The sequence below is a fragment of the Perissodus microlepis genome, chromosome 16, assembly GCF_051167445.1.
Source record: "Perissodus microlepis isolate ML-2025 ecotype Zambia chromosome 16, ASM5116744v1, whole genome shotgun sequence".
NCBI lineage: Eukaryota > Metazoa > Chordata > Actinopteri > Cichliformes > Cichlidae > Perissodus > Perissodus microlepis.
This window is the reverse complement of record NC_140476.1, coordinates 30,447,979-30,464,940: the sequence shown is the minus strand read 5'-3', so window position 1 is coordinate 30,464,940 and position 16,962 is coordinate 30,447,979. Positions and strand designations below refer to the sequence as shown.

Genomic DNA, 16,962 nt, shown 5'->3' with positions numbered 1-16,962 from the left:
CCTGCACTGCTGAAGCTGCTGGTAACCATTAGCAAATGAAGCTAATGATCCACTCAGCAGTATTTTAGTACCCCCACTGACCTCCCTCCCTCTCTCGTTCTTTTTCCATCTTTTTCTCCGAGTGTGAAAGTGTGGATGTCTGTCGATTATCGACCCACGATATACTGAAGAGGTTAGCAACCGGACACCAACTGCCTTTATCCATCCTCAGTTTATCTTCAGTTTGTGATTACCTGCCATCAGGTTGTACTGGAACACCTGCTGGGATGCTACACGACATATTTGAGGATGTGTCATGTGTAATATATGAAGCAGCTAAAGTCCAAAACCTTTGAAAGGCCTTCAGTAAGCCTGCAGAACTATTGCTCAGGACCACAAATTACAAGAAAGTCTTGCTGCTTGTAAGCAAAACGTAACAGGGTTTGTAGTGTATCTTCACTGACCTGGACATGCCTGGACATTACAGTCCTGATACTCCACAGGCGAGCCACGGCAGGCCACAGGGGCACTCTTCCCCTCTGGGCCAGAGCAGGTTCGCCGACGGGTGCGATAACCTTTTGCGCAACTGTGTGAGCAGCTTGACCAGGTCTCCCATGATGACCAGCCTGTGCCCGATACTCTCACCACTGGAGTCTTGAGGAGTTCCTCGACAAGGGCTAAAGAGAGAAGAAAAATAGGGGTAAGAAAATGGAAATGAAGTTCCAGTTTAAAGAAATTCTTGCTGCGCTGTTAGATTGAGATCTTAAAGAATTTCAACAGACACACGAAGCATGAAAAGTCTTTGACTGAAAGTCAAACATTGTGTACATGACTTTGCCAGGAGGCATATTTCTTTCTCTTTTCCTTTCAGACTCGATCTGTGTCTCTCATGCATCCTGCGATTTCCTGCTGTCAGTGTTTCATCAGTTTGTCAGAGTCGATGTGGCCCCCCAGGAGGCTGACACGGAGAGACAGGTAATCGATTTAGGGAAGGGGGCATTAAAAAGCCACCAGTGGGGAGCAGTGGACTGTGGCCCTGTGCAACTCTCTGTGTGACGGTGTGTATGTGGGAGCACAGGACTGTGACTCCGTCACTAACAGCATGTAGGGGAGCTAACAGGAGGGCTGTTTCAGCATGTCACAATTCTCCTGGGAGAAATCTTTGCATGCTGCTGCCTTCTCACTTGTTCACAGAGAAGTAGGCCAATTTGTCTGAACTACAGTACTATGTGTGTACACATAAACAAAGATCCAAATATAGACAGAAATTGCTATCCTACTGGAATTTGAAAAACTATTAAATATATAAACAACACTGAAATTTGGCTTTTGATTATCTGCACATTTTCTTTTCTGTTGTCTCTTTTTAAATATCAGAGAGACCTGAAAAAAGCAACATGCTTTCATTGTTATAGGTTGAAAAACTATATAAAAACCTGTCAGGATACTGTTAATCATGTGATTTGAGAGGGGACTAGTGTCCTGCACCTCCTTTGGACTCGTATTTTCATGCTTTAGAGGCTCTAACAAGAGTAACAGGCCAATCACATTTAGTTTGAGATCAGATCTCATAAAATATTTAAAGTAGCATAAAGAGGAACAGAAGTCAGCATAGAAAGCTGGATGTCACGGTGCAATGGGTTAAGTAGAGCATTTTTACCTGGGAGAGCAGGTTTTAAATCCAAAAGTCAGCATTGACTTACTTTAGTGTGTATGCCTGAGCTTGTGTGAGGGCCTTGGAGGGCCTTAGCACAGATAAGAGAGAAGGCAGGAGCAGCGATGTCTATTTTCATTGACGTTTTTACTGGTTAATCTATAGAGAACATTGATTTGTTCAGGCAGCTGAACCTAAAGGTGGAGATCAGAGTATTTGTTTTTATAGTGCTGCACCACTACAGAGCTTACAGTGCACAATATATGATTACAACACATGGACATCATTACACAGAAACAGATGATACACAGATAAATAACAGAGTAATAGATAACCGTGTTATGTTCAGTTAAGTTATATAAGCGAGGATCGCTAGTTGTCACGTAACAGCCCTTTGAAGGCATCCCAGCGGCAGCAAAGGAGGAGAGATTGTGGTATATAGAAAAGAGATGGATTTTGAGCCTACACTTGATAATGTGAGAGCCCACCTCCCAAACCTGCAAAGGCAGCCTATTTCAAAGGAGGAGAGCTCGGTGAGCAAAGGCTCTATCCTGTAGCAAGCAACATCAGTGAGTGTAATCGACAGATTGGAGTACACACTGGAACAAAGCACTAAAGGTAGATTTGTGTGCCATTCGTGGACAGATTACTGAGTAGTGGTACTCAATAGAAGCCCAGGTTGTGAAGGGGTCAAATCCTCAGTGGGAATATATTGTTAAGTTTTGTGCAGAGAGCACAAAAAAATCATTTACTTGACTGTTGTTACACGATTGGAGCTACTAGAAGAATATCTGCTGCAAAATGCATACAGTAAAACTGCATGTTGAATGCCCTGTAATTGGTCCGTGACGGTAAACCCATTATCTGACAAGAGCTCATAAATGTTATATTTACATGGTCACTGTTTCACATTATTTTGGAACACATAGCTGCTTCCATGTTTAATCTTTAAGAAAGTAAGAAACAGTTAAGCCCATTTCCCAGTCAAACATTATCATGAATATAAGATAGATGGCAAAGTACTATGGACATGTCAACAAACCACAGAATGGCAGCAAAGGCTTACATGACAATGATCCAGTATAAAAACGAATGCTATCAATTCAACAATTAATCAGTTTAAGATCCGATGGTGTTTTAACTTGTTGCAGAACAGCTACAAATAGTAAAAGCAAAAGCAGTTGATTTAAGCTATAAAAGTTATATGACAAACCACAAGCCCCGAGCTGGGAAAAGGGTTGCTCCTCAGTACCAGCGCTGAAGGAAAACAGCAATAGTCACTCTTAAAAATGTCTGCATTTAAAACTGAGTTGTGGAGCTACTTAGATATCATTGCCAGTATGTGAACTTTATTTGATGCTAGGTTTTCCTCTGAACCCAAGGTGACAGTACTGTAAAATGTGACAATAAAACTCTAGATACAACAATGGTTAACTTACTATCTGTCTCACAGGCCACTGTGCCATCGTTAGGACAGAAGCGCGTCTCCACCTTCTTCCGTCCAATCTGCAGCTCGTGAGGATCAGACAGGTGGGCCCTGCACATGTAGCGCATCCTCTGCTCTTGACGAGCTCCTCCCTGAGTGACATTGACGGGCATCCAGGGTGTCCAAGGTGTGTTCCTCTTCACCTCTGGACAAGCCTCCAGGTTACAGGCCTTGTACTCCTGAGAAAGAAAGTGGCAGAAGCTATGAGTTTGGTGGGGTTTGTTTCTTCCATTGTTTCTGCCTGTACAGACTGAAGCTAAAAAAGGTTATAAAAACAAAAACAAAACACACATTACACCGTGTGCATGGGTGCACTGAAAAACTGACACGGAAATGAAAATTGTTCCTCTTCTTTCTGTAAAAAACTAAACTGCAAGTGCTTCCCAAAAAACTGTGGAGATGGAACAATTACCTGTTATTTTTCACACAAAATAAGGAAAATCAGGAATGTTACTGATTTCTTTTGTGAATAAGACAAACTGGTTTTCTTCCCAGTTAGGAGGAAAAATCCAAAATGTCATTATCTGCTCACCTCTATAATAATGTTATTCCCCAGAAAGTTTCCATTAATGTATAATATTTAATAACTCATAAACCACTGTAAAAACAAAAAAAGAATCATACATTTATATAGCAGATACATAGTGAAAAAACAGGAATGTGAACGGGTTCTTTTTCAATAGTAAAAGCTGTAAAACTTTTGAAAATACGTTAAAAGTTTGAAATCTGTGCACATTCCTAAAGCCGTCCAGCGGGCTTGACTGGAGTCTTTGCTGGATCGATTGTAGGCCCTGGGCCTTATGTTTGACACCCCTGATTTAGACTAAATTCTATGCTGCAGTAGTCCACTGCTCTCTTAAAAATATCAGATTGTGCAGCTGTATAAAATTTAGTTTTTAAATTATTGGTTCCATTATTGTTTTGTGAGCAGATATTTATGTGAGTGCGTGCGTTTCCTACCAATGCACATCCTGGGCAGCTGTTGCCATTCTCGCAAGTGCGGACCCTGGAGTGGACACCTCCACCGCACTCGGTGCTGCACTTTGTCCAGGAGCCCCACGGGGTCCAGAAGATAGGCTGGGGACAGGACACCCCTTCATTGCAGAACCTGTGAAGATGGCAGCGACAGCAGGATGAGGTGTGGAAGTGACTAAAATTCAAGTCAGAACTACAGACTTAGAGACTACACTTTGGCACTCAAAAGACAATCTTGTCTAAAAACACAAAGCAAACAGAAAACTGAAATTCAGCATTTTTTTCACGACATTAATATCTATACCGATACTTTTAACCTATGAAGGAGCTTCTGTTGTGGAGTGCAGTATGTCATGATTTATATGATGAAAACAATTTGAAAACTCTAAACATCATTTAATGACTGTTAAATCACTGAGTTTTACCACAGAAATTAGTTAACACAACAGAATACATCTCTCAGCTTCATGTATTTTGGAACTGGGTTTTCTCGAGACCTGGAATGTGAATGTTCCAGTCTCTAAAGCACTTTGAGTCAACTTCTGTTGTTTAAATGTGCTATAGGCTATAATAACACATTGTGACAGTCGGCACAATACATTTTTCATGGTACATGTTTGAGGTATATTTTTTCATTTTGAAAAAATAAAAATTTAACACAATTCATTGGGCAAAAAATACTGACCTTCGAGGATAGAAACAAAGTATCGATCCTATTGTGATAGAATCAATCCGATGCCAGCGACTGAGTCGATACTATCGATTTTTGGATCAATCTGCCCACCTCTATTCATTGGCATACGTATAAAAGTCTGATAAGGCAAGTCAATGAAATACAACCAAATTCTAACTTCAACGCTGTTCCAAAGCTGGGCCATGAGGAGAGCAAACACTTGATCACAGCGAGGACTTAAGAGTCCACTGACGTACCCTGGCACCTGGCTGCGTAAAGCCTTGTAAATCACGAGTAATGAGGAGCATGAACTGTTGTCGCTGAGAAACAAAGAGAGAGGTACCTTTCATCCCTGCTAGGCCCGACACACACACGGCCACCATGGCGAGGTGAGGGGTTGTTACAAGAACGCTGGCGCAGCTCGAAGCCTGTACCGCAGGTTGTGCTACACTGTCCCCATGACGACCAGGGTGTCCAGCCTCCATTTCTATGAAAGAAAAATATTAGCAACAACAACTTCTCTATAATTATTCCCTGCTGCTTTTAGCATTATTCTTGTATATAACATTCTTTAATGCTATAGTAAAAAAAAAAAAAAAAGCCTTTTAGCTATAACTGCCTAATCAGTGCTCTTATTCTGACTTCCTGCAAACAAAAATACAAACACACAAAGACAGCTCATTCTGACTGGGGAACATTCATTCAATTTGCTTAAGTGCTTTGTTCCTGGGTCTCACTCGTCATGATTTAATTGGCACTTTCTGCAAAAGCACAATTCAATTGCGACACCAAGGATTAAATCTGGCGTGGCTATCCAGCGGGATGAAAGTTCCTGAGCTCTTTGTCTTGACTCCGTTCTCTGTAACACTGATTAGCCAATTCCCCTAAAGACAGAGGTAGTAAGAGATGTCACAAGGAGAATGTGGATGTCACCTACACTTTCTAAAAAGATTCATCACTTTCATGATCTTTCTTATGTTCTGTCGGAGTAGAAATTGCACCCCGAGGTGGCTGCTTCAAAAGTCACTCAGGACATTCCTGCTACAATAGCAGAGTTTAAGTAAAGGCATTAGAGTTCGTCTGATCGTTGGCCCAGCTCATTAGCAAAAGGAATAATTTCAACCTGGCAGTGTCCATTGAACTCATCCAGCATACATTAACTCCCAGAGAGGAGCTCTATCTGACATAGAGCAACACAAGAAATGCAAAAATGAAATAAATTTTAGTAAAATACTGAAATAAAAGGAAAAAGGTGACAGCTAAGGAGTCCAGCTGAAGTAACACTATAGTTTAGCTATCAGCAAAATGTAATGCCCTTTGCAGAGCACCTTTTTCATGTTCCAGCTGTGTACTGTCTCCTTGGGGCAGTGTCAAAAATATGTGGCAGCAGTAATGTGGCTACTTATGATTGTTTTGTTGCTGGTCCTTTAGGGTAGCCCCTACCGTGGAGAAGACAGTGGTCTTAATAGACAAACACGTCTCTGAAGTGAAGTGACACACGGTTTGCTGGAACTGTTACAGTATGGTTAGCTTTCATGCTTCTTCCTCTTCATGATGAGCTCTTGAGATCTTTCCTTTCCTCCTAAAGCCAGCTTATCAACCAGTCAGCATTTCTATAACTATTTATAGTCTAATCAACATTAGGTTGTGTTGTTAGGCCTCAGTCACGCAGTCTTAACAGCATGTTGAGACCTGTTGGCAACCACCGGTCAACACCACCTTGTGATTAGTTTGGTCACTAGCTGGTTGCCGTAGTCACCAGCAGTTAACTTTGAAGACACGCGTGGCAGTAGAACTAACATTTGTGCCTCTTCTAGCGTGTAGCTAACAGTGGTAAGGAACAACTTTTACTTTGTTTTCTGTTTCTGGTTCATGTTGCACTTTTTACCAAAGCTTGAAGAGTAAATTTGAGTATTTGCAGAAAAAGTGGTCTCATCCATGCAGACTACAGCGAACACAGCAATCAAAACAACTCCATGAAGGTTTTTGTGCAGCACCTGCTTTCTGATTGATTGGATCTAGTTATAAGCACCAGCTTGCAGAAGCCACTTACCAATCTGTAGAAATAAACATTTATTGAATCCAGGTTGCCAGGGGGTCACCAACTGGTCTCAAGGCCTGTGTGCTTTATGTTTTTGGAAAACAGCACACAAGTGTACCTTAGTAGCCTCTGTATTGGTTGAATTTGCCTCTCTTTACACTTACAGCCAATTGAGAATCACAGTTCACCAAATAGACTAGCCTTTCATCCACCTGGAGAAATCCACGCAGTGGGACAGGAAGAACCCACACTGCATTACTGTGCTGGCCTTAACCCCTTGTAAAATACTGAAATCTTGATTAAATATGCTACAAAAGTAAAAGTATAAAATTAAAAACAACTCAAAAAGTATTGTGAAAAATAAAAAAATCACTCTTTCCAGATGTTTTCTTTTCTACCTTGAACAGTTTGACACCTCGATGGTGGGGCCCTCGCAGTTTTTGCCTCCACACCGAGGGGCAGGACTGTCACAAGATCTGGAGCGACACAAACAGGAGCTCACACCATCAACAACATCATCATTGTTGCAGGGTTGCCACGGTGCCCAGGGCCCGAAGCCGCCGTCGATGGTCTGGTTCCGCAGCTGGAAAACACACATCGGTCATAAGTCACAGGAAGCAGACAGGCCCTGCTTACCAAAATAAAGACGAGAATGTTTTTAGAGGAGTAAATGGAAATAAAAGCACTACAATTCACTTCCTTCTGCCAACTTAAACTTAAATCCCTTTGATTTCAGTTGTTTAAGCTTAGTCAAATTCACCTTCTTTACTTCCTCTGCTTTATCCTATAACCTGCACTTGAGCCAGCTCTTTTAGCGGACACATGAATGGTATCATCCACTATTGAATGTGAAAAAAAGATGACATTAACAAAGCGCCTGCAGTACGTCTTACACCCCCGCTGTGAGAAGAAGTCAGGCCCCCTTGGCCTTTTCTTACAGGAAAACGAGGCCGTGATGTCACTCTTACCGGACAAACGGTGATGTTCTGCTTCCACTGGCTCATGTTAGAACTGTCTTCCAACGTGGTGCATCTGCGCTGCCTAAAGTCCCAGCCGCAGTAAGGGTCCCTCGCCTCCAAGCACAGTCTGCGCGGAGAGGAGAGGAAGAAGGAGTTTTCAGCACAGTGAATAACTGTATGGATAAATGGCCTGTATTTGTATAGCGCTTTACTAGTCCCCAAGGACCCCAAAGCGCTTTACACATCCAGTCATCCACCCATTCACACACAGGTGATGGCAGCTACATTGTAGCCACAGCTGCCCTGGGGCGCACTGACAGAGGCGAGGCTGCCGGACACTGGCGCCACCGGGCCCTCTGACCACCACCAGTAGGCAACGGGTGAAGTGTCTTGCCCAAGGACACAACGACCGAGACTGTCGGTGCCGGAGCTCGAACCAGCAACCTTCCGATTACAAGGAATTAAAATCCATTTTACATATGTAATCCCTGATTATAGAATTCAATTCAATTCAATTTTATTTATATAGCGCCAAATCACAACAAAAGTCGCCTCAAGGCGCTTCATAGATACAGAGAAAAACCCAACAATCATATGACCCCCTATGAGCAAGCACTTTGGCGACAGTGGGAAGGAAAAACTCCCTTTTAACAGGAAGAAACCTCCGGCAGAACCAGGCTCAGGGAGGGGCGGCCATCTGCTGCGACCGGTTGGGGTGAGAGAAGGAAGACAGGATAAAAGACATGCTGTGGAAGAGAGACAGAGGTTAATAACAGATATGATTCAATGCAAAGAGGTCTATTAATACATAGTGAGTGAGAAAGGTGACTGGAAAGGAAAAACTCAATGCATCTTGGGAATCCCCCGGCAGCCTACGTCTATTGCAGCATAACTAAGGGAGGATTCAGGGTCACCTGGTCCAGCCCTAACTATATGCTTTAGCAAAAAGGAAAGTTTTAAGCCTAATCTTAAAAGTAGAGATAGTTTCTGTCTCCCGAATCCAAACTGGAAGCTGGTTCCACAGAAGAGGGGCCTGAAAACTGAAGGCTCTGCCTCCCATTCTACTTTTAAATACTCTAGGAACAACAAGTAGGCCTGCAGAGCGAGAGCGAAGTGCTCTAATAGGGTGATATGGTACTACAAGGTCATTAAGATAAGATGGGGCCTGATTATTTAAGACCTTGTATGTGAGGAGCAGGATTTTGAATTCAATTCTGTATTTAACAGGAAGCCAATGAAGGGAAGCCAAAACAGGAGAAATATGCTCTCTCCTTCTAGTCCCTGTCAGTACTCTTGCTGCAGCATTTTGGATTAGCTGAAGGCTTTTCAGTGAGTTTTTTGGACATCCTGATAATAATGAATTACAGTAGTCCAGCCTGGAAGTAATAAATGCATGAACTAGTTTTTTAGCGTCACTCTGAGACAGGATATTTCTAATTTTAGAGATGTTGCGCAAATGGAAGAAAGCAGTCTTACATATTTGTTTAATATGTGCGTTGAAGGACATGTCCTGGTCAAAAATGACTCCAAGGTTCCTCACAGCGTTACTGGAGGCCAAGGTAATGCCATCCAGAGTATGAATCTGGTTAGATACCATATTTCTAAGATTTTCAGGGCCGAGTACAATAACCTCAGTTTTATCTGAATTAAGAAGCAGAAAGTTAGCGGCCATCCAGGTCTTTATGTCTTTAAGACATTCCTGCAGTTTAACTAATTGGTGTGTGTTATCTGGCTTCATGGACAGATAGAGCTGCGTGTCATCTGCATAGCAGTGAAAATGTATGCTATGTCTTCTAATGATGCTGCCTAAGGGAAGCATGTATAATGTAAACAGAATTGGTCCTAGCACTGAACCCTGTGGAACTCCATAATTAACCTCAGTGTGTGAAGAGGACTCTCCATTTACATGCACAAATTGGAGTCTATTAGATAGATATGATACAAACCACTGCAGTGCAGTACCTGTAATACCTACAGCATGTTCTAATCGCTCTAATAGGATATTATGGTCAACAGTATCGAACGCTGCACTGAGGTCTAGCAGGACAAGCACAGAGATGAGTCCACTGTCAGAGGCCATAAGAAGATCATTTGTAACCTTCACTAAAGCTGTTTCTGTGCTGTGATGAGCTCTGAAACCTGACTGAAACTCTTCAAATAAACCATTCCTCTGCAGATGATCTGTTAGCTGTTTGACAACTACTCTTTCAAGGATTTTTGATATGAAAGGAAGGTTGGAGATTGGCCTATAATTAGCTAAGACTGCTGGGTCTAGAGATGGCTTTTTCAGTAAAGGTTTAACTACAGCCAGCTTGAAGGCCTGTGGTACATAGCCGATTATTAGAGATAGGTTGATCATATTTAAGATCGAAGAATTAATTAATGGCAGGACTTCTTTGAGCAGTTTTGTAGGAATGGGGTCTAAAAGACACGTTGATGGTTTGGAGGAAGTAATTATTGAAGTTAACTCAGAAAGATCAATTGGAGAAAAAGAGTCTAACTTAACATCAATGGTACTAAGAGTAGCTGTAGATAATATTACATCTGTGGGATGATTACTGGTAATTTTTTCTCTAATGATAAAAATTTTATTTGTGAAGAAGTTCATGAAGTCATTACTAGTTAACGTTAAAGGGATGGTTGGCTCAACAGAGCTCTGACTCTTTGTCAGCCTGGCTACAGTGCTGAAGAGAAACCTGGGGTTGTTCTTATTTTCTTCAATCAGTGATGAATAGTAAGATGTTCTGGCTTTGCGGAGGGCTTTCTTATAAAGCAGCAAACTATTTCTCCAGGCTAAATGATGATCCTCTAAATTTGTGACACGCCATTTCCTCTCCAGATTACGAGTCATCTGCTTTAGGGTACGTGTTTGAGAATTATACCACGGAGTCAGGTACTTCTGATTAGAGACCTTAGTTTTCACTGGAGCTACAGTATCCAGAGTCGTACGTAGTGAGGAGGTGAAATTATTAACAAGATAATCGACCTCTGTTGGGGTAGCGTTCAGATAGCTGCTCTGCTCTGTGTTGGTACAGGGCATTGAAGATGATAACAGTGGGTGGATTATATTCTTAAACTTAGTTACAGCGCTTTCAGAAAGACATCTACTGTGATAAAATCTACTCTCCACCGCTGTGTAATCAATTATTGTAAATGTAAATGTTATCAGGAAATGATCAGACAGGAGAGGGTTTTCAGGAAACACTGTTAAATGTTCAGTTTCTATGCCATATGTTAAAACAAGATCTAGAGTGTGATTAAAGTGGTGGGTGGGTTCTTTTACATTTTGAGAGAAGCCAATTGAGTCTAATAACAGACTAAATGCCATGTTGAGGCTGTCATTTTTAGCATCTACATGGATGTTAAAATCACCCACAATAATTATTTTATTTGAGCTCAGAACTAAATTAGATATAAAGTCTGAGAAATCAGACAGAAACTCTGTGTAAGGCCCAGGTGGACGATAGATGATAACAAGTAAGACTGGTTTCTGAGTTTCACAGCTGGGGTGGACAATGTTAAGCATCAGGCTTTCAAATGAATTAAAAGTCTGTCTTGGTCTTTCATTAATTAATAGGCTGGTGTGAAAAATTGCTGCCACACCGCCCCCTCGGCCTGTGCTTCGAGGTTTCTGGTAGTTAGAATGACTCGGGGGTGTTGATTCATTTAAACTAACATAATCATCCTGCTGCAACCAGGTTTCTGTAAGGCAGAGTAAATCAATTTGTTGATCAATTATTAAGTCATGTACTAACAGAGACTTGGAGGAGAGAGACCTAATATTTAATAATCCACATTTCACTGTTTTACTCTTTGGTTCAGATGTGGATACTGTACTGTTCTTTCTTTGTAATTGTTTATGTTTAAGTTGTTTGTTGCTGGTTTTTAGTTTGTTTTTTGTCTTTTTGGAAGCTGACACAGTCTCTATGGAGATGGGTTTTTGGGGGGGTAGCAGGAGGAGAGAAGCTGCAGAGAGGCGTGTAAGACTGCAACTCTGCTTCCTGGTCCCAACTCTGGATAGTCATATTTTGGGGGGTTTAATAAATTTGTCCATATTTCTAGAAATGAGAGCTGCTCCATCCAAAGTGGGATGGATGCCGTCTCTCCTAACAAGACCAGGTTTCCTCCAGAAGGTTTGCCAATTATCTATGAAGCCCACATCGTTTCTGGGACACCACTCAGACAGCCAGCAATTTAAGGAGAACATGCGGCTAAACATGTCAGTCCTGGTCTGATTGGGGAGGGGACCAGAGAAAACTACAGAGTCCGACATTGTTTTAAGCAAAGTTGCACATCGATTCAATATTGATTTTAGTGACCTCCGATTGGCGTAACCGGATGTCATTACTGCCGACGTGAATTATGATTTTACTGAATTTACGTTTACCCTTAGCCAGCAGTTTTAAATTTCCTTCAATGTCGCCTGCTCTGGCCCCTGGAAGACAATTGACTATGGTTGCCGGTGTCTCTAGCTTCACATGTCTGAGAACAGAATCACCAATTACCAGAGTTTGACCCCCGGCGGGTGTGTCACCGAGTGGGGAAAAACGGTTAGACACATGAACGGGTTGGTGGTGTACCTGGGGCTTCTGTTTAGGACTATGCTTCCTCCTCACCGTGACCCAGCCGCCCTCTTTCCCCAGCTGCTTGGGGTCTGCTGGGGAACAGCTAGCGGGGCCTACGCCATCTTCGGCTGCACCAGCTACAGGGGCCTGGCTAGCTACGGGTGAATGAAGGGTGCGAAGCCGAGTCTCCAATTCAGTAATCCTGGCCTCCAGAGCTGCAAATATGCTACATTTGTTACAGATATCATTACTGCTAAAGGAGGCCGAGGAGTAACTAAACATCTGACACAATGAGCAAGAAAGTGCAAGAGGGACAGGTGAAGTAGCCATGGTGCTAACGAGTCAGCTACGAGCTAAGCTAAGCTAGAATATTGAATTTTTTATACACTGAGTGCAGAAGTTTTCATTTGTTTCTTTTCTTTAATAAAATGTATGGAGAGGTCAAATAAACAAACCACTAAAAACCACCAGAAACAAAAAAAAGTTCATTAATGAAAGTCCTCTGTTAAACTGCAGGAAGTAGCACACGTGCATTTTAAGGAAAGACTGCGTCGATCAGAGTTTTTGATGCAGTGTCCCTCCCTCTGCTCAAATACTAACATGAAACATCACTCAAACAGTGATTAAATATTTGTAAGCTCCCCCAGTAAAACAGAGGCTTAATGACAGCTAATTAAATCTAAAGCTGTTAATGACGAGGCTTAGCTGCCAGAGCTGATCTGGATGCCTCAGGAAGACAGAATAAAGGCATCAACTGAGTAACTCCTCTCTCTCAAAGGCGCCCCTTCACTTTCAGCATCCCTCCCTATCCCCCTTCTGCTTCTCTTTTTCAGCTACGGTCCTTCCCTCTAATCGTACTCCTTCTCTTTTGCGATTTTCCTTAATTGCAGCGCTGGAGATTCTGTCGCTCCTGTCTTTCAATTCTGCTGAAAGGAAAGATTCTTGTTGCTTTCCCCCCCTGTTTTCCTGGCACAGGCACGCATGGTTTATTTGAAGAGCCCTGTAGTGTTTTAGCTGAGAGGTTGAGGAATGTCCAAGTGTTGATACAGCTCTCTGTGAACGGGCCCTGAGCTCAGCGATGAACTCGAGGTCGGTTTGGTTCCATAAAGACATTACTGCTTCGTCAGCAAATCAGAGGTGACCCCGGCAGACAAACAAAACGAGCGAGCGTGGAGTGGCGGCAGCGTTCCTCTGGTGATCTGTGGCACAGCTAGCCGGGGAAAGGACGACCTTTACTTCGCGACCACTGACTGGTAACCTTTGTGTGTGTCGTTTTAATTAAGCGGCTCTATTACATTGGATGCAATCTCCGATACCGACGAAACAATAATCGTAATGAGGTCGGCAACAAAGTCACAGTTCACTGAACTTAATAGATCATTTGAAAGGGGGGGAGGGAGGAGCTGGATGCCATTTTGGCTCAAGGGTGACCACACCGTGTCTGGAGTGACTTTGACGGGTGGCTTTGCGTCGTCACCACGTCTGAAGAATTCTCATTTGGTTTTCTGATTAGCAAACTTCCCTCCAGCACACACACCACTGCAGAGATCAGCTGAGCGGAACAATTAATAAGTGTGCATTTCATGGAGAATGAATGTTGTACGAAAAGGAAGCGGCGGTAGCGATTTAAAGCCTAATTACCTGTGGGTAATATGTGCCGGGAGGCAGGCTGGGAGGATTCTGACCTCAGGGAAAGACATTTGGTGGTGGATTCACCCGGTTTGCATTGATTTAGGGACATGAATGAATACAACTCATAGTATGAGCTATTTTGAAGACTGGAAAAACTGGAAAGCTGATCCTGACAAATTGGCTGACAAACTGAAGTGCAGATGTGAGAGGGTTAATACATCTTTTGAATTTATCACTCATCACAAACGTGAATTACACCGCTCTGGGTAAGAAGGTGCAGCTTTCCCCTGTTTTGAGTTTCGTCAATGTAGATGCAAGATAGGCAAACTTTTATAAACCTTTATTAATATTTTAGACAACAGCATAATTCCAATTTTGAGGCAACAGGTTGGGGAATGTTCCAACCAACAGCACCGTGTCTACAAAGACACGATCTCAACCTTATAATGTATTTGTAGTACAAAAAAAAAAAAAGAAAATCAGTGGTTGACCTCATGGGGCAGATTTACTAAAGAGGGCTGCAATAAGAGCTGTATGGGTGACCAGTGCAGATGGGTGTCTATCAATAACAGGATTGCAAACAAACAGATGTGAGGGTTCAATGAGACTTCCAGCAGTGTAGGTGCAGTTTGCTTTTTGTGACAAACATAAAATAAGAGAACTTTCTATGATGTGTTTATTCAGTTCAATATAATTTTATTTATATAGCACAAATTCACAACAGCTGCTTCAAGGCAGAACCAGAGGTTATGTCAGGAATGTAAATGTGTGTAAAACACTTTACTGCTCACAGAAGAGATCACAGCACTGTAGGCATTATACTGTCGGGGTCCCTGGGTCTTGGTCCTTGGTGTTTCTCTGTGCGTGTTTTTTGCAATTCTTTTTGGTTTTGAGGATCACTCGTATTTAAGTTTAGGGTTTTTTGTAATATTAGCGAGGTTGCTATTTTCTTTTATGTCATTTATTACATCCTCTCAAGCTGTTTCTTTTTAGCACCTTTGACATTTACAGCGTTTTTGTGAGATGTTGCTGCCATCAAATTCTAAATGAGGTAATCTTTTTCATGAAACGGTATGTCTCATGTTCTACTGAGAATAAAATATGAATTTATGAGATTTGCAAATCATTGCATCCCATTTTTATTTGCAGTTTGTACAGCATCTCTGCTGTTTTTGGTTTTAGGCTTGTACCTGTGAAAATCCTCCATCCAAACAAGTGGAGGATGAACATTAGAAATCGCAGTAAGGAGGGATGTGAATAACTGCTGTTCACTGGTAAATAGGTATGACAGCTAAAGTGGTATGTTGCTCAACATAGTCTGAATCTTTAACAAAATGGGTTTAAAAGATGTTTTTATTAAATCTGACTGCTTTTTATTTTTTGTATATTAATAGGATGGCTAAAACTCTTGTGTCCCATCCTTTCTTTCCACCACATCGCAGTTTTAATACTAGTCAAGGGAGAAAAAGACAGTGTGCCAGACCATTTAGCTCCCTCTCTGACCTTTTCTACAGCTGCATAACACACCGGCCAAAAGCTCGCAGTGCTATTCTGCCTTGACGGCTCACTATTTTTTAAAAACAGCACCACTGTAAAAGTTAATTAGAGGCAGTGTGGATGGAGCGAGGGCTGTGTGATGGGAGCAGAAAAGCTAATTCCTCAAGCAGGTGCAAAGGAATGTCAGCCAGAACAGGAGGCTGATCCTGCAGATACGGAGAAGTGTGAGGCCTCTGAAAATGGCACAAAGTGTGTGTGTATCTTAATTTGTGTAAGTGTGCACATAAGCAAGCGTGCTTACTCATGAGCACTTCATCTTCGTACACCACGAGGGCGTGTCTTTGTGCTGTATGTGTGAGTGAATCGTTTGAGAAGTCTGCAGGGTACTGGCTGATATTTAATTCAGCAGCATGCATGCCCAGTGGCACACTATATCAAAACAGAGAAGCTATGGAACACGGCCTGTTAAATTTTAAACATACTGAGCAGCAAAACTCAGCAGCGCATATAACAATAAGTCCGGACGACTGGCATCAGAAGACAAATCTCCTGCATTCTGTCGGGGTGTAATTGGCATTTTAAATCGTTTGTGAATGCAGTAAAAACCAGTGTCTCCTTTTATTATTGGACCTTTAACAACCAGATGTAAAAACAATAGTGCACCTCGCCTTTAATAGCAGGCTGTCAGTGTATAATTGCAAATATGATCACCAGAACTGATAAATTATGGATTGCATTCAGCCATTATTAGATGTCACGTTGACACTCGGAGAAAACGTTAGCAAAGGCTGTCTGGAGGGCCTGACTCATTTAAACATATGTTGGCATACGGCAGCCTCTCCATCTCTCCATATGAGCTATGTCATTTTTTTTTTTTTTAAACATCCACTCTTAGGAGACCACTGCTGTCAAGGCACTCTTCATCCTCTCTCCAGGGGGAGCGAGCCTGTCCCCAGGGATTCTTACCCCCGCCTGCTGTGTTGGGCTGAGCTGGCTATTTAAGAAGTCTGCTCATGATGAATCGGAAACAGAGAGAACTCCTGCTAGCACTCAGCGCTAATACATCCAATTAGGCCCAGTTGGAGCCAGGCTGAAGACTGATGGTGCCGTGTCCAAAAAAACTCAAGAAAACAAAAGTGAGATGGCTGTCTGCCAAGAAAAAAAAAAAGAAAAGAAAAACCTCGCTGTCCTCTATGTACATTTTCTGGCCCTGGTGGATAAAAAGTAGCTGCATCATCACAAAGAAACAATGGGGCGGCAGAGACAGGCTACACGACAAGGAGAGATCCAGGATAAGAAATTATATTAAAACGGCTGAAAGAGTGAAGAGGAGAAGATATGAGACACAAAGACGACACAGAAATGGGCGATATGAATATGGACAAAAATAACCAAGAGGTGAAAGCTCTTGTTTGTTTGACAACATTTTATCAACCCAGTCAGCCTTTTTGATGGAGTTGTAAATCTATAATCCATCCAATTTTATACTTGGCAGGTCAAA

At 42.2% G+C, this 16,962-nt stretch overlaps 1 protein-coding gene across 6 annotated transcripts in view; it reads right to left on the bottom strand.

Annotated features, from left to right (window-relative positions):
• Positions 1 to 16,962, bottom strand: part of sema5ba (sema domain, seven thrombospondin repeats (type 1 and type 1-like), transmembrane domain (TM) and short cytoplasmic domain, (semaphorin) 5Ba) — a 182,961-nt gene that overhangs the window by 19,321 nt on the left and 146,678 nt on the right. For all 6 annotated transcript variants that reach the window (XR_014797180.1, XM_084908224.1, XM_084908223.1 and 3 more), the window contains 6 exons: positions 7,777 to 7,894; positions 7,207 to 7,391; positions 5,111 to 5,254; positions 4,080 to 4,227; positions 3,073 to 3,298; positions 444 to 656 (listed from right to left, as the gene is read on the bottom strand). Coding sequence is in view for 5 of the 6 variants with exons in the window: in XM_084908224.1 (XP_084764350.1) it covers positions 444 to 656; positions 3,073 to 3,298; positions 4,080 to 4,227; positions 5,111 to 5,254; positions 7,207 to 7,391; positions 7,777 to 7,894 (1,034 nt within the window). In the remaining variant the exon portion in view is untranslated. The remainder of the gene's footprint in view (positions 1 to 443; positions 657 to 3,072; positions 3,299 to 4,079; positions 4,228 to 5,110; positions 5,255 to 7,206; positions 7,392 to 7,776; positions 7,895 to 16,962) is intronic.